Source organism: Actinia tenebrosa, unplaced genomic scaffold (genome assembly GCF_029948245.1).
Source record: "Actinia tenebrosa isolate PJP-AT-01 unplaced genomic scaffold, QUT_ActTen_1.0 PGA_scaffold14__42_contigs__length_11649687, whole genome shotgun sequence".
Classification (NCBI taxonomy): domain Eukaryota; kingdom Metazoa; phylum Cnidaria; class Anthozoa; order Actiniaria; family Actiniidae; genus Actinia; species Actinia tenebrosa.
Genome location: NW_028292574.1, coordinates 5,521,971 through 5,543,190, shown reverse-complemented (window position 1 = coordinate 5,543,190; position 21,220 = coordinate 5,521,971). Strand labels below are relative to the sequence as shown.

Genomic DNA, 21,220 nt, shown 5'->3' with positions numbered 1-21,220 from the left:
GTTTCAATCCCCCCCGAGATTGGCATTGTCAAAGTTGCACATACGACTACGATGACCTCATATAAGGTATAAACTACTTCCTATATATATGGAGTCACGATACAATTTCAAACCTGGTTCCATCCCGGCGAAGGAGAAATCGACCTTAGGCAGTTTTGGGTTAAAGTCCAGAATGAAAGGCGACGAGCCTTAGCAAAGGGAGTTGAAGAATTAGGTGCCCTGAAGGCAAGCATTGTGGTAGAATTAGACCTGATAAAGAACGACGATGTCGAAACTACGGTCTGGCTACGCTCCAAGTCATTAGTAGTACTAGAGTCTACTAACCTAACGCCGATTTTGTCGACTGTGCTGGAGGGCATGTTGGAGACGCTTGCCAACTATACCAAAGAAGGATCCGGATGGACGGTAACTGAAATAGTGGAGATGAAGATAAGCATGGCGCGTTACGTGCCCATCCGAGAAGGTTCTTACGTACCCTTACCAGCTTGGATAGAGCGAAAGAAAGCCATTCTAAGTGTCAAGAACGATGACGACAAGTGTTTCCAGTGGGCAATTAGGTCTGCCCTATACCCAGTCGATAAAAACACAGCACGCATGAGCAATTACCCATCAGACGACCTAGACTGGACCGACGTAAGCTTTCCAATGCAATTACACTGCATACCAGACTTTGAAGAGCGCAACGACCTAGCAATAAACGTCTACGGAGCCAGAGAAGAGACCATAGTCCCACTAATGTTGTCAAAGCATCCAGGAGAGCGCATCCACCTCTTCTACCACGGCGGGCATTATTCCTGGGTCAAGAACCTAAGTCGCCTATTCTACAGACATACCAAGCATAAATGTAAGAAGTTCTTCTGCGATTCCTGCCTACTTCCCTTTCCCGACTTGAAAGCCCTCAAAAAGCACGACGGTATTTGCCGAGGCGTGGAGGAAGTTGCGCAGCGCATTCAAATGCCAGCAGACAAAGACCTATTCTACGAAGACCACAAGCGTCAAAACAAAGTTCCTTACGTTATCTACGCAGACTTCGAAGGCGTAATCACCGACGAATACCAAGAACCAGGTAACACGCAGCGGAAAGGTCTTCATGAGATCTGTTCCTACGGCTACATAGTAGTGCGCAGCGACGGTAAGGCAGACGAACCAGTCCTATACCGAGGTAAAGATGCCGCCGCACGCTTCCTAGAAGCCGTTAAGGAAGAAGAAGAGGAAATTCGACGCCGCCTGCGCATAGCGAAGAAGCCCAAGCTCTCAAAGGAAGACCAAGCCGCATACGCAAAGTCAATGACGTGTCACGTATGCAACCAAAACCTCCTCCAATTTGGACGGCAGGCAAAAAAGGCATGGTCAGAAGATGGTGCCTACCTCGGAGAAGCGCACTACAAATGCGGAAAATACGTTCGCAAGGGTGAAAAGGCTGGAAAGCCTTCCACGCATTGTATTCACTCTCATAAACCACTTGAGGAAGACTTCTACGTAGACAAAGTCTTAGACCACTGCAAACTTACCGGGACCTATAAAGGGGCAGCACATTGGAGATGTCGACACCGAATCGACCCAAACATGGATATTCCCGTCTTCTTCCACAACCTTCGCGGCTACGATTCTCACCTTCTACTGCAGGGCGTTGATGGTCACGACGTCAAATGCATACCCAACAACAAAGAGCGGTACATGTCAGTAACCATAGGCAAGCTGAAGTTCTTAGATTCCCAGCAGTTCGTGGCCGACTCTCTAGCAAACTTGGTGAAGTACAACGACAACTCACCCATTTCCGACCAATACGGAGCCGAACGTAAGGGAGTTTACCCCTACGAATACATGGATTCCTGGGAGCGCTTTGATGAGCCACTACCACCGAAGGAAGCCTTCTACAGCACCCTTAACGAAGCAGGCATTTCCGACGCCGAATACCCGCATGCCTTAGACATTTGGACAAAGTACGACTGCAAAGACATGGGAGAGTACCACGACATCTACCTTCGATCCGACGTTGTTCTCCTATCCGACGTATTTCAAAACTTCCGTAAGATGGCTATGGAGTACTACCAATTAGACCCCGCCAACTTCTACACAGCTCCCGGGCTGTCCTGGAGCGCCCTGCTGAAGAAGACCAACGCTCAATTGGACCTACTTACCGAGTACGACATGTACAGATTCATGGAGGACGGTATTCGAGGTGGCGTCTGCGAGCCATCCCGGCGTTACGCACGCGCTAACAACCCCCTCGTAGAATACGACCCCGAAAAGCCCTCCACCTACATCTTCTACCTAGACGCAAACAACCTTTACGGTTGGGCGATGTCTCAATACCTTCCAGTGCGAGACTTTGAATGGACAGAGCCGCGCGACATTGACTTCTACATGCAAATAAGACCCGACAGTCGCAAAGGTTTCATCCTGGAGGTAGACTTGGAATACCCGCCAGAACTACACGACCTTCACGACGACTTCCCCCTAGCACCGGAGGCAATCGAAATACCCTTCGAGCAGCTGTCACCACTACAGAAGAAGATGTGTCCTACCTACACAAACCCTACCGAAAACTTACCATGAACCTAATTGACAAAAAGAAGTACGTGGTTCACTACCGCAACCTTCAATTTTACGTACGCCACGGAATGCGCGTGACAAAGGTGCACCGCGCCCTGAAGTTCCGTCAGGAGCCCTGGATGCAGCCCTACATTGACTTTAACACGCAAAAGCGAACCGCGGCAAAGAACGACTTTGAAAAGAATCTCTTTAAGTTAATGAACAACTCCGTATTTGGTAAGACCATGGAGAACATTCGCAAGCGCGTTTCCATAAAGATCGTAAATACGCGGGAGGAAGCAGAGGCCTACGTATCTTAGCCAGGATTCGTACGCTACGTAGACATGCTAAACTTCTTCGTAATACACATGAAGAAGGTAAACCTATTCCTCAACAAGCCTGTATACACCGGCTTTACCGTGCTGGAGCTGTCTAAACTTCTGATGTACGAATTTTACTACGACAAACTTAAACCAAAGTACGGCGATAAATGCCGCCTCCTATACACCGACACCGACTCCCTAATAATGGAGATAGAAACCCCCGACGTCTACGCGGACTGCCTCGAAGACATTGACGAGTACGACACCTCGGGCTACCCACGCGACCATCCCCTGTACTCTGCGAAGAACAAGAAGGTCATCGGGAAGATGAAAGATGAGATGCTGGGCAAGCCCATCGTGGAATACGTGGGTCTCAAACCCAAAATGTACAGCGTCCTAAAGACAGACGGCGCAGACAAGAAAGCCAAGGGCGTAAAAAAAATACGTCGTCAAGAAGGACATCACCCATCAGTCCTACATTGACGTCCTACGCACGCAGAAGACGCAGAAGCATCGGATGAACTCCCTGCGGTCCTTTAAACATTAAATACACAACGTCACCCAAGAGAAGGTGTCGCTGTCAGCATTTGACGGTAAGAGGTGGATGCATGACGATGGTATCCATACGCACGCGTTTGGTAATCACACGATAAGCAGTTCTTCTTTGACGAACCCACGAGTGGGACCATCATAAAGATAATACAAGATGGGCTGACCCTTCTTAGCTATTACGCTTCGGATCTGGTAAGTTTCCAAAGACCAATTAGGATCCGTAGCTCTTTTGGATCCTCCTTCTAATTCACCCGGCTCATAGAGATATCGAACCGTGACATCGCTTAATCTCTTTTCCTGGGGGAAGACCGCCCTTGAACTTCTGACGTAGGACTTATGTTCCACGTGTTTCTTCTTCATGGCATCCTTAGGTCTCATCCCCGTAGCCCTGGCCTCCTCGTTGTTCAAAACCGCGATGACCTGGGGGAGCCTCTGAGTCCATTCCCTGTTGCGTTTGGAGGGATCTTCCAGCTCTTTCCAATACTGGTACCCAAAGAGACGCTTGGCCAATGTGTTATTGAATCTTTCGACGATGCTCTGACCCCTGTGGTACTCAGCTTCAGCTCTCCTAATCTTGGTGCTGTGGTCTTTCAGGGTCTTAGTAACCACGCCTATGAACTCTGTTCCCGCATCCACTTGCAGTAGCTTGGGCCATTTCAAGGCGCGCTTATAAATCCTACCTAGGGCTTCTGCGACTTCCCCAGAATCCTCGCTGGTTACGGGTTCGGCGTCCTTGTATCTGCTTGCGATATCAACTACGGTCAAAGCGTACCTATAGGTCTTTCTTTTCACCTTGTCGTGCGGTAAGAAGAGCAAATCCGCCTGATGAACTTCATTGGGGGCATTTACGGTAAAGCTGGGCCTGGGAATGTACTAGGGCACGGGAAGATAGACCTGCCAGAGGGTTTGTTTTTTTAACCAGTTCTTAGCCGTTTCTTCTGATACCCTGGCCGCGGCTGCAAGTTTCTTGATAGCTGACGTTCCTCTCCAATAGCCTTCGAGCCCATAGTAAATCCTCTTGAGTTTGTCCTCAGTTCGACCCATTATATGAATTCCAAAACAAGATTGATCTTACGTCCGTTAAAATCCACCGTCTTTCCGTCCACTTTAATGGTGATGTTTATGCTTTCTACCAAATGAGACAAATCATAGCTCAAAGAAATGGGAGTGTATTCTACTGGGTCAAATGAATTACCTTTGGGCAGAAACTTGGACATAAGAGAAGACTTTTTTTCCATTGCTGTAACTATGGACCAAATCGCAATAGACTTCATAAGAGGATGCGACTTTCCATTTCACGGGTATGGCCGTGTTGGTAATGTCCTTGCCTGAGACACCCAGTAAAGATCCCAATGCATCAGCTTTTCCTAGGGTTACCGAGAAATTGTTAGGAAGATTATGTTTGAAGGTCATTTCGTGTGGTAATCCCGTGGTGAGAGTATAACCGTACGTTGCTAATTCTTTTGCCAGTGTGATCGGGGTGTAATGCCCATCGGGTAGCATTACGCCTTGATAATTGTTAGACCCCGTATGCTCGGTAACCATGCCATTAATTAAATTATACCAAGAATTGTACAAAGAGCAACTTATGAGCCGAACCTTATAGGCTTTAATGGGAGGATTCAAAGAAGCGGTAAAGTTATTTTTGTCGCTTTCCAAAAAGACGATCATTATATATTAGACGCTCATGTTTCGCGTCACTAGAGGAGATACGCCAACGCCACGCCTCTGGCGAGCCTTGCGACTCCTACGAAGACCAACTCATTGTCTTTTTGTTTCTTAGAAGGCTGGTAGTAATTCTTGAACTGGGGCTTTCTCATTCTAAAGTCGGGGTGTGCTTGCGCATAGAGCTTAAAGGTGTAGTCCGTATTTTCGAAGTTCTTATCCGCCTGCATCTTGTTTTGGTAGTTCTTATCCAACCAATCCCTGTAAGCTTGTCTTTTTTCATTCCAAGCTGCCACGTCCCTTTGATACTTTTCCAGCGCTAAGTCGTGTCTCTTCCTTTCGGCTTCCAGACTACTTCCGCCAGTTACCGCTTTTTCTATGTACTTACCTGCGTAACTGGCGCCAGTAAATGCTAAAGCAGCAATTAGTGAACCTCCTATCATAGTAGCCATTATACATTAGGGATGTACTTTTCCTTCCGTAGGTAATCCTTTACCATGATAGCCCCACCAACGGCAGCGGTCATCTTAGCAAAATTAGCGAAGCTCTTGCTTGGGTCTTCAGTAAAGTCTTCTTTGAGCACTTTCTTACCTACCCAACCAATACCCGCAACAATGGAAGTAATAATAGCTGCTTCTTCAAGAGTTTTCAATAACGCGGTTGACATTATATTACAGAGCGAGAAGGTTATTACGCATGGGAATGACCTTGCTATTCCATTACGGGTATTTTGCTTCTCTTAGGAGGCTCCTGCGTCACATGCACGGGTTCTACTTTTGGCTTCGTAGCCCGCCATTGTAAGTAGGGGCTGCCTGCTGCTATAGCAACTCCCAACGCGCCGATGACGTACCCAGGATTAATGAAGGATTCGCCTTCGTCCTCCACCTTTTCTTCTTTTTTGGCTTTGTTCTTCTTGTTCATCTCCGCGAGCTTCTTTCCGGCAGCGACTCTGCCTGGAGATTTAGCCTTTGTAATCTTCTGCTCCCCTTGGGGCTGCTCCTCCGCCTTTGATTCAGCTTCACTCATTTATATCTAAGGACTTGAAGGACTTGACAAGTAACTTGAGTAAGTACTTGTGGCGACTTGAGAATGACTTAAGTAAGCACTTAAGAAGGATTTGAGGCGACTTGATCAGGTACCTCAGCAAGTGCCGCCTGGAAGACCTTTTCAACTTCTCTGTCCTCCTTGAAGTCCTTCCAAGACATCGTAAGTTCCTTCAAGTCAACGTGCTGAGCTACGTGAAGTGCCGCAGAGGCGACTGCCATTAACTTACCGCACTTCAAAGACAACCACCCGCAGGTTATCTTAAGTTCTTGGGCGATGACATAGTCCTCGCTTATGTCCTTCCGCAGTTGCTCCACGTCGTCTATGGGCAGCGCAAGTCCGAGAAGCTTGGTGGCCAGCTTAATGGCTGAGTCCGCTACGGCGTCCGTGGTCTTACTTGCAAGGGCGGCCTCATACCTCTTATGGAACTTCTTAACTTCTTCTTCTGACAACTTATAAACTTGCTCATGGGTAAGTTCCTTGCCTATCATTTCTTTGCACTTCCCAGAAGATACAAGGATGTTAAGTGGTTCCTTAAGGTTACTTTCGTCTAGCTGTGTGGGGACTTCATCTAAGAGCTGCTCAATATCCATATACATTAGGAATCATAGATTCCAACCGTGTAGGGAAACCTCAAAGAAAAGATCATCTTGGAATGTTGGTGCGTCTTTAAATGCCGCATGTATTCGTGCAACTGTTCCTTGGATATCTCACCGCCGTAGTCGCTTAAGATGGTTTCCAGGTCAGACTTACTCGGAGTATAAAATACGACAAGTGACCCTATGTTTTCCCTAAAGGGCTTAGAGACGCTGGTTAGCTGCTGCGAGAGCAACCAAACGCTAATATTGTCATGCCTGCCGCTAAAGGCGAGCTTAACGAGCTCGGAAGTGCGTCTTTTTACGTCGTCCCCGCAGGCAATGTCGTCCAATATGAGGAGTGTCTGAGTATCTTTAGGGAATTGTTTGTGCCAGAACTTAAGATGTCCAGATAACTCGTTAGGATCTAAGATATCTACGAAGAAGTCATCATCTTTTACGCCCACGCCCGTCCAGGTGCGGTTATTCACGTAGGTGGAGCAAAGCAGCACGATATAGTCGAAACGGTATCTAAAGGGTCCTAATAGCTGCTCCACGACGAACTGGGTCTTTCCGCAGCCGGTGGGTCCTACTATCAGAGCGTTACAAGGCATGTGATCTGGGTTCATCATATACTAGGATTTCTTACGAAATCCACTAGAGGCAAGCTTGCTTGCCGAACTTGAAGCAAATTTATTTGCTGGTATATATGGAGCCCGTGGAATCAGTCAAAGCAATGGTTAACTTCGTCAAAGAAAAGTCAGACCTGGAGAGGACGGTCGAAATGCAAAGGGAGGAGATAGACCGGCTGAGTGAACGCGTAAAGGAACTATATGAGGAAATGTGCGGTCTGAAGCGCGCAGAACGGTTTGGCGCGCTGATAACGATGGCAACGTGGGCCAAGGAGTCCGTCGTGGACTTTATGAGATATCCCATGTAGAATGTTAAATGGAGGTTAAAATTTTGTTAAGGAAGGTCGGAAACTATCTCAGAAACCCTCCTAGAATGTTAAGATATGGTTAAGATCTTGTTAAGGTTACCGCCAAACTCCTTTGAGAAATGCCCCAGAATGTTAAGATATGGTTAAATTATTGTTAAGGAAGGTCGGAAACTATCTCAGAATTCCTCCTAGAATGTTAAATAGGGGTTAAAATATTGTTAAGCTGGGTCTCAAACTCCTCCAAAAGATGCCTCAGAATGTTAAATGGTGGTTAAAAAATTGTTAAGTATATATGGACTGCTTAAAATGTAAGAAGGTATTTAGTACCAAATCAAGACTGCAATACCATGTTTGGCACGGAGTTTGCACAAAGAAGCCAATCAGTAAGGTCTGCAATGACTGTGATAGCGCGTTCAGCACTCTTCAAAAGCTGCAGCAACACGTAAAGAAGGGCGTTTGCCGTAGGACTACGCAGTGTAATTACTGTTTTAAGGTCCTTAGTAGCCGTCAACGTCTTCAAACGCATAAGAAAAGGCATGAGAATAGTTATCAATTCCTTGCAGGGAAGTACGATCTAGAGCGGGTTGTTACCAGTGCGGCGATCTTATGAGTCGTTGTAAACATAAGAATGATTACCTAAGGAATCGAATAGGCTACTTTAGAAAGATCAGCAGAACGATACCACGAATTGACGCGTTAGAAGGGGTCCCATGGACTAACAGGGAATATTGGAGGCAGCAATGTGAGAGGTTTGGATGTGTAAGAGAAGAGGAACACATATTCAACTGCCTTAACAATAATTTAACCATATCTTAACATTCTGAGGCGGATTCTGATATAGTTTCCGACCTTCCTTAACAATAATTTAACCATATCTTAACATTCTGAGATGATTTCCAACCTTAAGCATATGGACTGTATTACATGTGAACTCCCTGCTGACTGCGTTAAAAAAGAGTCGCCGACCCTCATTGTCGACGACTCTACCTTAGACGCGCCTAACCACATAGGACCGAAGGAAGGATGCACTTTGCGACGTCAAAGGCCCAGCGACCATCCTTCTTCCCATACGACCTCAGATGCGTAAACTCCTGTCCTTCGTTGACGTATCGGACGCGATCTGGCGCCCACAGGCTGTACGTGACACCCTCATGCGCCAATAACAACCGTAGCCTGTCAATTTCTTCAAAGGCTACGTAGTTTTTTATTTCGTAGGTAACTCCCTCCTTTAAGTCTCGCCAGTGTATCTGCCTCACAGCATTAAACGCCATATATTCTATGAAATATCTTTAAGTGCGTCTTTAAAGTGTCCGTGCTTTTAAAGCGCTTGCAGCACCACCTACAAGGCAGGCGAATTCCTCGCGCATACTCCGCGATGGCTCTGCAGATGTCGTCGTAGTCGTTGCTTATTAGCACCCTGTAGCCATTTTCCTCATAGCTGTCTAAGATGCGGCGCTGATCCTCAGACAATACCCCGTTGCCTTTCGGAGTCTTCAACTCGATGCAGAATCCGTGGTACCGCCTGTGAGCATTAAGGATGAGCAGATCAGGCTGGCCGCGTTGATAGCCCTTTTACCAGCACTTTATACGCTTGCCGTCCGAATCCTGCAGTTCGCCTAGACCAGGGGTTACAAGCATTTGGGGGTAGAACCTGCGAATGTAATTTACCACCTTCTTATGTAGGTCAAACTCGTTTTCGATCTTGAATACCAATTTGTTTGGCCCGTTAAACCGCCTTTCGATCTCGTACTTGCCTGTCTTACGCAGCGCGGGTAGGACTTCCTCAAAGACCCAATCCTGAAACTCCACGGCCTTTGGCAGCCTGGAGCTGAATATCAATTGATACAAGCCGGGCTCGGAGATAAACACGGAATGCGGGTGAATAGTAGAAGGGGAACGGTTTGGAGCCCCTTGCATGTCAGCCCATCTTTTCTGCTACCTCTCAGAAACATGGTCTCTAATAGCCTTCTTGGTGTTCTCATAATCCAACGCAGCCGCCACTTCCTTCGCCTTAAAGTACAAAGTTTCGCCTTGCACTGTGCATCGCAGTTTGGTGTCGTTGTTTTCAAATACGCGTAGCATCGTATATATACCATATTTTCTTTGAAAATCTAGGATGAGTGAGCACGAATCAGTATGCAACGCTTTTCAATTGGTTCATTTCTATGCTCAACTGCGCGTCAGACACCACGAAGACGTAGCAGTTTATTTTGTCGCCGTCGCCCGCGGAGGAATTCTTTGTGCGCTTGATCTCCAAAGTGATACCGTCCTGGGTGTTTACCAGCCGCAAACTCTGCCCATGCAGGTCTTCGTCGTTCGTTGTGCGCATGTCAATCCACAGCGCATATTTATCCTTAAAGAATTCTTCGGGGCTAATTTGGTCGCCAAACTTGCGCATTGCCTCTCTGTACACGTCTGCGGGCTTTATTCCCTGGGAGTAAACCTTGTTTGGAACGCCGTTGACATTTATCCCTACGTTAGTAATGTTGGGATTAAAGAACGCCTCGCTGTCGCGCTTACCAGCCTCGTAGGGTTTGGCAAACACCAGCATCAACCCCGTGAGACTTCTTCGGGGGAGGTTAATACTTTGATTGATAACCTCGTCCGTCTTGTCCAGGAAGCTAAACGTCTTGTACATCACTACGTGGTCGTAAAGGAATGCCTTACCGGAGCTGTATTCCATGCCAGCACTACGGGCCAGCTCTTCGCTGTATACGGTTTCGTACTGCAGTTCTAAGTTGGTGATGGAATAGGGGTGAATGCTCCCAGAAAGTGCCGTTCCGGACGCATTCATCTGTAAAATGTTCGTGGTATCCGCTAGGGTTACTTCAAACTGTAACTCACTTAGCTGCCTGGGATAATACGCGCCGTGGTTCGTAATCACCTCAAAGTCCAGCGGGATAACATACTTAATAGCATAGGCGGTCTTTATCCTCGTGGCGTCTGCTACTGCCGTTGCGCCGCTGGAGTCCGTATGTTGCGTCTTAGTGTCGCTGCGAACCTTACGTAAGATAACGCTGCCAATTCCCTGCTCTATTCTTTGCGCGCGGTCAAAGGCCGTTAACCATAGGTCCTTATAGGTGGTGTATAAGTCGTACCTATTTAAGTCCAGCAAGGATTCCCCGGCAAACTTGATCCTCATCTTAGAGACCAAGTTGCGGCCTGCGTTATTGACGACGTAAGTTTCTATTTTCGTACCTGGTTGTATTGCCAGGTCAAACCTTAACGCTAACGTGCCAGGAACCAACACTAGGTTATCAGTTAGGCGGGGCACGCCTACGTACAAGGTTTCTCCTGGTTTTGCGCTGCTGGGCGTGAATGTAACCCGGTGAAAGGTGCGTTCTGCCTTTAGTCCGCCAACCTGCTTAGGTAATACGTTGGGGTTTAACTTTGAGCTTATCATATGTAATGGAAGTAGAAGGAACGGATTTTGACCCCCTTACCGAAGAAGGCCAAGTAGACATTAACGATGAAGAATTCGACGCATGGACTAAAGGCGCGGAGTCCGACCCCCTAATATACGACATGGCCTTAGAAAATAAGTACGGCAGTAAGTGGAAAAGCTTTAAGACCTCCTTGAATCGCATGTGGCAATCGAGGAACCGCGGTAAGTCCGTCCCTGAGTACTTGGAACTTCGAAACATGAACGAGCAGGAAGCAACCGCACGGGAAACCGTAGAATGGGCAACGCAAGAGCTAAGGCAGCGCTATTCCCGCATTGAGGCCGACGACATAAAACTCACAAAACGCGGAAGCAAAGTCCTTATAAGCGTCCAAGACCTGAGATTTCCCGACAAAAACCGCTGGACGAAACCACAACCCCTCTTCGATGAGAATGGTGACGTTAGGGGTGACGTCTCAAGATTAAAAGGCTTTCAACTAGCTACCCGAAGTGCGTTAGAAAGGTTGGCAACCCTGAATGAAAAGGTTGCGTTAGAAAAACTCGCCGAGGAGCTGCAAGAAACACTGGAGGAAATGGAAGCAGATTACATGAGACAAAACCGACTACTCCTCGATGCTCAAAAGAGAGAACTTAACGATAAGAACCAAAGGATAATAGAAATGAGAGAACAAAGAGACAATGCCCTACGCGATAGGGACCAAGCCCAAAAGGCCTTCGAGCTCGCTCTAAGAGACCTGGATATGAGTAAGGAAGAAGCTAAAAACTTGCATATCACCATAGCCGGATCTTTGGAGGAACGGCGGCAGTTGGTTGCCGAAATTAACACTAAGGAATAGCAAATCCGGCAAAGAGATCAGGCTATTGAAGACCTGGAAAGACAAATAGAACAACAGCAGGAAATAATCAATGACCAGGCTCGCCACGAAGAGGAAAGGGAGGCAGCCCAAAAGGAGGCAGAAACCCTTCAGGTACGCCTTGCGGAATTACAGACGCAAAAGGAAAACCTGGAGCGGGAGTTGGGGCTTACCACCAAGGAAAAAGTAAAAAGAGCTCTGGTGAAGTATGGCGTTCCGCTGGCATTTGCGGTTGCTATTTCAAGCGTAGTAGAAGTAATCTTGTCCGCGCTTAAGGCTACGGGCGCAGGCGTAAAAAAACTGGGTTCTGGTTTGACGGACTTAGGGAAGAAAATGGCAGCCGGCTTGCCTGGGCTGCTTGGTAGTGTTCTTGGCCTGGCACTTAGGGCCGGCGGAGAACTGTTAAAGTTCGTGGGAAATAACATTTGGATCTTGGTAGTAGCTATCGGGGTGGTCCTCCTGAAGAAGATGAAGGGCTGATCTTGTCCTTGTGTATTACTGGGGGCTTATCGTCGTCGTGCATCCGAGGCATCCTTGGCTTAGGATAAGTAAAGATAGTATTAGCCCCGCCTTGGTAATTTGGCACCAGGGGTATAGCACTCATAGTGCTAATGGGCTTATGATTCCAAATAGCATCCGTCGGAGGACCTTCTGTCGGAGCAGCATTTATCCGAAAGCGGCTGTCTTTGCCACTCAACTCGCTGGGACGAACTTGAAGCTTTGCATGTTGGCAATTGGCTATCATATGAAACGTTGCTGGCGTTAGATCTTCTGCGCTACTCACGGGGGGCTCCAAAGAAAAATGAACCGGATGCCTATTACTATTTTTTGCTCTGTAAGGCATTAATGGGTTGTTGGTCTCATCGACGATCCTAAACCCAACATTACACGAACGCCCCGCCGAAATGTCAATAGTGCATATGATCAATCCCAGGCCCCCAACCTTCACCCACAGCCCGGTGTCGTGCCAATTACCATCGTTCTTGTACTCCTCCTCCCCCAGGTAATGAAAAAACCTATTTTCCTTAACGTGGGGATTCATATATTTCAAGGATCAAAGATCCTCCTAAAGGCTAAGCACCGTAAGAGTGCTGATGGTGGCGTGGTTAAAGATAGTATCCCTTTGATTTTCTATGCTATTTACCGTGACCTTTCCCGTATCGTCTACTCTTATCTGCAGCCTTACCTTCCCATGGCAATCAGCAACCATATGGAAAGTCCAAACCGATAGATTTTCGACGCTGCCGGGGTTGGGCTCTACGGAGAAATGCGTAGGCTCCCTGTTGTTTGTCTTCGTGCGCATAGGCTGCAGTATGCCATTCTGATCTAGAAACCTAAAGCCCACGTTGGCATGGCTGTCTGTACCAATGCAAATACTACAAAGGATTAACTTCTTCCCTGAGTAGTTCAGGTCCACGGACATCCCCGTGACGTCCACCCAAGATGCCTGGGAGTATTTTTTTCTCGCCTGTGTATGTCGTATAGACACAATCTACTCCAGTTACGTAGGGGTTGTTCATCGCCATATATAATAGCTCAGACCAATGCTTGCGGTGGCTAAGCCGGCTTTTAGTAAGTTATGGTCATATTCCTCGGGTGTCGTAGGCAGGACCTTCTTTGGTGTCACGTATTCCTTTTTTGATGGTTTTTCTGTGTGTTCCTTCTTTGGCTTCTCTACGAAGTGAGGAATGCCCTTGGTAGCATCAGCGTTCACGTCATTCACCCCAAACTTCATATCCTTAGTTGCTCGCTGCAGCTTGTTGTTGTATCCTACTACAGAACCAGTATTTATAGATAAATTACTAGGCATTAACCACCAACCCGGGGCTACTGCATAGTCCAACCTTGCCTTAGAATTTTGTATAGCTAGTTGGTAACGCTGTACGCCCTTGCTAATATCACCCTCCAAGATTGAACGTTCGAATAAGATCAAGGCTTCGGCTCGCGTCTCTTCTGCGGCGCCAGTATTTCCAATTATGCTAGATCGGGTATTTACCCGAGCTCCAAGGATAGAATACACGTAAGCTTCTATGCTGCGATTCAAACGAGCAAGACCAGCTCTAGTTAGTCCTTTAGTAGTATAGGGAATGGGGGTTCCAGCGCAATCTCAACACGGGGTAAGACCCGCGTCAAAAATCCACCTACGGACGACCCCCACTCCAAGTGTGGTTGAGGGCAACAGCGCACTTAAATATGTTAGTCTATATATGGAGTGCGAAGAATGTAAGAGAACTTTTAAGAAAGAAGCGGATTTGAAAAAGCATTTGAAAATGAAGACGAAGTGTATGAGCAGTTATGATTGTGGATGTGGTAAGAAGTTTGAGACTAAGGTTAAATTGTTTTGGCATTGTCAGGACTGTGAGTACGACTACGACGACCTAAAAAGTGCTTGGTATTAGGTATAAAATATTTCCTATTATATAGATGGAATCCCAAAGCAACTTCAGCACAGTGTCAATACCCGGTAACGGTGAGATTGACGTTAGACAGTTTTGGCGTCAGTCAGAAAGGAAGGTTAAAAGGACTCTCCGAAAAGGTATAGAAGAATTAGGAGCCCTGAAAGCGAGCATAATGGTAGAAGTAAGTTTGTCAAAAGACGAGGTAATGACGACAGCAATGTTGCGATCAAAGTCGTTAGTGATATTAGAATCCACGAATCTGGATAGGTCACCCAGTGAAGCCTTAGAAGCAATAATGGAGTCGCTGTCTAACTACACGAAAGAAGGATCGGGTTGGACAGTAGAGGAGGTTGAAGGAATAGAGATAAGTATGGCCAGGTACGTACCCATACGAGGGGGGAGTTACGTACCGCTACCAACGTGGGTAGAAAGGAAGAAGGCTATTGTAAACGTGAAGAATGAAGACAATCGATGCTTTATGTGGGCAATCAGGTCTGCACTGTATCCAGCAGAGAAGGATCCCTGTAGGACAAGTAAGTATCCCACAGACGATTTAGAGTGGGATGGTGTGGAATTTCCCATGCAGTTGATAGACATCCCCATATTTGAGGAAATAAACGATCTAGCAATTAACGTTTACGGAGTCAGAGAGCAGACGATAGTACCGTTAGTTCTGTCAAAAAGTAAAGGAGAGCGCGTACATTTATTCTACCACGGCGGACACTACTCATGGGTTAAACACATTAGCAGACTATTCTACAGACATACTAAGCACAAAGGCAAAAAGTACTTCTGTGACTGCTGCTTGCTGTCATTTACATCCTTAAATGCCCTAAAGAAACACGATGAGATCTGCCGCGGAGTCGAAGAAGTGGCGCAACGGATCCAGATACCCACCAACAAAGAGCTTTCATACGCAGACCATCAAAAGCAGATGCAAGTGCCTTACGTGATATATGCAGACTTCGAAGCGTTGATAACTAAGGAAGAGCAGAAACGTGGTGCCACGAATAAGGTAGGATTACACGAGATCTGCTCCTTTGGTTACATAGTAGTCAGATCAGACGGTAAAGCAAACCCTCCTGTGATTTACCGAGGTAAGAACGCAGCTAATGAGTTTCTAGAAGCATTGCGAGAAGAGGAGGGGGAGATTAGAGAACAATTAAGACGTCCAAAGAAGATGGAATTTACCAAAGAGAACCAGGAGGCTTTTAACAAGGCAAAAAAATGCCACATTTGTCAACATACGCTTCTTCAGTTTGGAAGACGAGCCACGAAAGCGTGGGATGAAGATGGAAAGTATCTAGGAGAAGCTCATTTTAAATGCGGGAAGTATGCTAAGAAAGGTGAGAAGCCGGGAAAGCCCTCCACGCACTGCATTCACTGCCACAAAGCATTTGTTGAGGATTTCTATGTGGATAAGGTTAGGGATCACTGCCACATCACTGGTAAATACAGAGGAGCGGCTCATTGGAAATGCAATATAAACTTCAAAGTAAATCCAGACATGGAGATTCCGGTGTTCTTTCACAACCTCCGCGGTTACGACTCCCATTTGCTACTACAAGGAACAGACGGCTCCGACGTCAAATGCATACCCAACAACAAAGAGCGCTACATGTCCGTAACTGTGGGTAAGCTAAAGTTCTTAGATTCGCAGCAGTTTATGGCGGACTCCTTAGCAAACCTCGTAAAGTATAACACCAACTTTCCCATTTCCAGTCAATATGGCGCGGAAAGGAAAGGAGTCTACCCATATGAATACATGGATTCCTGGGATCGATTCAAAGAGTCCCTACCACCCAAAGATCGCTTCTACAGCACCCTAAACGAGTCCGGTATAAAGGATGAGGAGTACCAGCATGCGTTAGACGTGTGGGAAAAGTACTCCTGTGAGAACATGGGGGACTACCACGACATCTACCTAAGGTCTGACGTAGTGCTGCTTGCAGATGTTTTCCAAAGCTTCAGAAAGATGGCTATGGAATATTACGGATTGGATCCCGCTAATTTCTACACGGCTCCTGGGCTCAGCTGGAGTGCTTTGTTAAAGAAGACAAATGCGCAGTTGGATCTCCTAACGGAATACGACATGTATCGGTTTATGGAAGACGGTATTCGTGGCGGCGTATGCGGGCCCAGCCGACGTTACGCCCGCGCAAACAACCCCTTAGTAGAGCACGACCCAGAGAAACCAACCACATACATTTACTACCTGGATGCGAATAACCTTTATGGTTGGGCAATGTCACAGTACCTACCTGTGAGAGACTTCGAATGGGATCCAGTGAAGCCGATAGACTTCTACATGCAGGTAGGAAAGGAGGAAGACAAGGGTTACGTTTTAGAAGTGGATCTGGAGTACCCAGAGCGCCTGCACGACGAACACAATGAGTTCCCCTTAGCACCAGAAGCGATAGAGATACCATTTAAGCAGCTAAGTCCGCTGCAAAAGCAAATGTGCCCTGGTTACAAACCGTACAGGAAACTAACTATGAACCTGATGGATAAGAAGAAGTATGTGGTACATTACCGCAACCTGCAGTTCTACGTGCGACACGGAATGCGCGTAGAGAAGATCCACAGAGTCCTAAAATTCACGCAGGAACCCTGGATGCGCCCCTACATTGACTTTAACACGCAAAAGCGTACCGCAGCGAAAAATGACTTCGAGAAAAACCTCTTCAAACTGATGAACAACAGCGTGTTCGGAAAGACAATGGAGAACATCCGCAAGCGCGTAAGCGTAAAAATAGTCAGCACCAAAGAGGAAGCAGAAGCATACGTGTCACAGTCAGGCTTCGTTAGATACGTAGAAATGCTGAACTTCTACGTGATTCACATTAAAAGGGCAAACCTCTTACTAAACAAGCCCGTTTACACAGGCTTTACGGTGCTGGATCTATCGAAGCTGCTTATGTACGAGTTCTACTACGATAAGCTTAAGCCAAAGTACGGAGACCGCTGTCGCCTCCTGTACACAGACACCGACTCCCTAATTCTAGAAGTGCAAACGGAAGACGTTTACAAAGACTGCCTCCCCGACATAGACGAGTACGACACCAGCGGTTACCCGAAGGAGCACTTCCTTTACTCTGCGAAGAATAAGAAGGTAATTGGGAAGATGAAAGACGAAATGTTAGGAAAACCCATAGTAGAGTACGTGGGTCTGAAACCAAAGATGTACAGCGTGCTAAAGTTAGACGGCGTAGAAAAGAAAGCTAAAGGCGTAAAAAAGTACGTGGTTAAGAAGGACATTACGCACGAGTCCTACCTCAACGTATTACGAACACGTAAGGAACAGCGGCATAAGATGAACAGCCTGCGCAGCTATGGTCATCAGATACATAACGTCACGCAGGAGAAGGTGTCACTGTCTGCATTTGACGGTAAGCGATGGATGTGTGATGACGGAGTGCATACGATAGCATTCGGACATCACACGATAAGCAGTTCTTCTTTGACGAACCCACGTGTGGGGCCATCGTGAAGATAATACAAGATGGGCTGACCCTTCTTAGCTATTACGCTTCGGATATGGTAAGTTTCCAAAGACCAATTAGGATCCGTAGCTCTTTTGGATCCTCCTTCTAATTCACCCGGTCCGTAGAGATATCGGACTGTGACATTACCTAATTTTTTTTCATGGGGGAAGACCGCCCTCGAACTTCTGACGTAGGACTTGTGTTCCACGTGTTTCTTTTTTATGGCATCCTTGGGTTTCATTCCTGTAGCCCTGGCCGCCTCGTTGTTCAAAGCCGCGACGACCTGGGGGAGCCGCTGTGTCCATTCCCTGTTGCGTTTGGAGGGAGCTTCCAGCTCTTTCCAATACTGGTACCCAAAGAGACGCTCGGCCAAGGTCTTATTGAATCTTTCGACGATGCTCTGACCCCTGTGGTACTCAGCTTCGGCTCTCCTAATTTTAGTGCTGTGGTCTTTCAGGGTCTTAGTTACCACGCCCATGAACTCCGTCCCCGCATCCACTTGCAGCAGCTTAGGCCATTTCAAGACGCGCTTATAAATCCTACCTAGGGCTTCTGCGACTTCCCCAGAATCCTTGCTGGTTATGGGTTCGGCGTCTTTGTATCTGCTTGCGATATCAACTACGGTCAAAGCGTACCTATAGGTCTTTTTTCTCACCTTATCGTGCGGTAAGAAAAGCAAATCCGCCTGATGAACTTCATTGGGGGTATTTACGGTGAAGCTGGGCCTGGGAATGTACTTCGGCACGGGAAGATAAACCTGCCAGAGGGTTTGTTTTCTTAGCCAGTTCTTAGCCGTTTCATCTGATACCCTGGCCGCGGTCGCGAGTTTCTTGATGGCCGACGCTCCTTTCCAATAGCCTTCAGGCCCATAGTAAATCCTTTTACGTTTGTCCTCTACGCGGCCCATTATATGAATAGAATCGCGCTTCGCTTGATTCAAGCCAAGGATAGGACGATATTGATCTTACGTCCGTTGAAATCTACCGTCTTTCCGTCCACCTTAATGGCGATGTTTATGCTTTCTACCAAATTAGACAAATCATATTCCAAAGAAATGGGAGTGTATTCTACCAGATCGAATGGATTACCTTTGGGCAGAAACTTGGACATAAGAGAAGACTTTTCTCCATTGTTGTAACTATTGACCAAGTCGCAATAGACTTCGTAAGAGGATGCGACTTTCCATTTCACGGGTATGGCTGTGTCGGTAATTGTCTTGCCTGAGGCACATAATAATGACCCCAATGGGTCAGACTTTTCAAAAGTTACTGAATAGTTTGGCATATTATGTTTGGAGGTCATTTCGTGCGGCAATCCTGTGGTGAGCGTATAACCGTGTTTTGCTAATTCCTTAGCAAGGGTGATTGGTGTGTAATGTCCATCGGGCAGCAATACGCCTTGATAGTTGCCGCCGCCTTTATGCTCAGTGATCAAGGCATTGACTAAATTATACCAAGAATTGTACAAAGAGCAACTAACCAGCCTAACCTTATGGGCTTTGATGGGGGGATTCAGATAAGTGGTAAAGTTATTCTTGTCGCTTTCCAAAAAGACGATCATATATTTCAGGAAACACAGTTCCCTTCGTTAGAGCAGATACGCCAAAGCTACGCCTCCGGCCAGCCCTGCGACTCCTACAAAGACCAATTCATTGTCTTTTTGTTTCTTAGAAGGCTGATAGTAATTCTTAAACTGAGGCTTTCTCAACCCCGTTAATGCCGAGGGGTGTGCCTGTGCATAAAGTTTAAAGGCGTAGTCTGTATTTTCAAAGTTCTTATCCGCCTGTATTTTGTCTTGGTAGTTCTTGTCCAACCAATCCCTGTAAGCTTGTCTTTTTTCATTCCAAGCCGCCACATCTCGCTGATATTTCTCCAGCGCTAAGTCGTGTCTCTTCCTTTCGGCGGCTAATTCTCCGCTGCGATCACCTCTAACTAATCTATCCAAATACTGACCACCATAATTAGCTCCAGTGAATGCTAAAGCTGCAATAACTCCACCTACGACCGCGCTAGCCATATATATTAGAAAATCACAGGGATTTTCACGAGTTATGTTGTCGGTAGGTACTTTTCCTTCCGTAGGTAATCCTTTACCATGATAGCTCCGCCTACGGCAGCGGTCATCTTGGCAAAGTTAGCGAAGCTCTTGCTTGGGTCTTCAGTAAAGTCTTCTTTGAGCACTTTCTTACCTACCCAACCAATACCCGCAACGATGGAAGTGATAATAGCTGCTTCTTCAACAGTTTTTAACAACGCGGTCGACATTATATTACAGAGCGAGAAGGTTATTACTCCATTTCAGGGATCTTACTTTTTCTAACAGCTGGTTCCACAGGTGCGTGCACGGGTGCGTGATATGTTGGCGGCACATGCACGGGTTCTACTTTTTTCGTAGCCCGCCATTGTAAGTAAAGGCTGCCTGCTGCTATAGCAACTCCTAACGCGCCAGTGACGTACCCAGGATTAATAAAGGATTCCTCTTCTTTTTACTCCACCTTTTCTTCTTTTTTGGCTTTGTTCTTCTTATTCATCTCCGCGAGCTTCTTTCCCGCGGCAACTCTGCCTGGGGATTTAGCCTTGGTAATTTTTTGCTCCTCTTGGGGCTGCTCTACCTTCGACTCTGGTTCCATTTATATCTAAGGACTTGAAGGACTTGATAAGTAACTTAAGGTAACCTGAGTAAGTACTTGAGAAGGACTTGATAAGTACTTGAGAATGACTTAAGTAAGTACTTAAGGACGACTTGACTAAGTACTTAAGGACGACTTGACTAAGTACTTGAGGCGACTTGATCAGGTACCTCAGCAAGTGCCGCCTGGAAGACCTTTTCGACTTCTCTGTCCTTTTTGAAGTCCTTCCAAGACATCGTAAGTTCCTTCAAGTCAACGTGCTGAGCTACGTGAAGTGCCGCAGAGGCGACTGCCATTAACTTACCGCACTTCAAAGACAACCACCCGCAGGTTATCTTAAGTTCTTGGGCGATGACATAGTCCTCGCTTATGTCCTTCCGCAGTTGCTCCACGTCGTCTATGGGCAGCGCAAGTCCGAGAAGCTTGGTGGCCAGCTTAATGGCTGAGTCTGCTACGGCGTCCGTGGTCTTACTTGCAAGGGCGGCCTCATACCTCTTATGGAACTTTTTGACTTCCTCTTCCGACAACTTATTAACTTGCTCATGGGTAAGTTCCTTGCCTATCATTTCTTTACACTTCCCAGAAGACACAAGGATGTTGAGTTGTTCCTTGAGGTTACTTTCATCTAGCTGTGTGGGGACTTCATCTAAGAGCTGCTCAATATCCATATATGTTAATGGAATACGGAAACCTCAAAGAGAAGATCATCTTGGAATGTTGGTGCGTTTTTAGGTGCCGCATGTATTCGTGTAACTGTTCCTTGCTTATCTCGCCGCCGTAGTCGCTTAAGATGGTTTCCAGGTCTGACTTACTTGG

The 21,220-nt window shown here is 46.8% G+C and overlaps 1 protein-coding gene across 1 annotated transcript in view; it reads left to right on the top strand.

The window, feature by feature from the left end:
* Positions 1-2,559, top strand: part of LOC148911295 (uncharacterized) — a 5,965-nt gene extending 3,406 nt beyond the window's left edge. The window contains exon 2 of the mRNA XM_089029937.1: positions 134-2,559. Coding sequence (XP_088886063.1) covers positions 134-2,559 — 2,426 coding nt within the window. The remainder of the gene's footprint in view (positions 1-133) is intronic.
* The last annotated feature ends 18,661 nt before the right edge of the window (positions 2,560-21,220 follow it).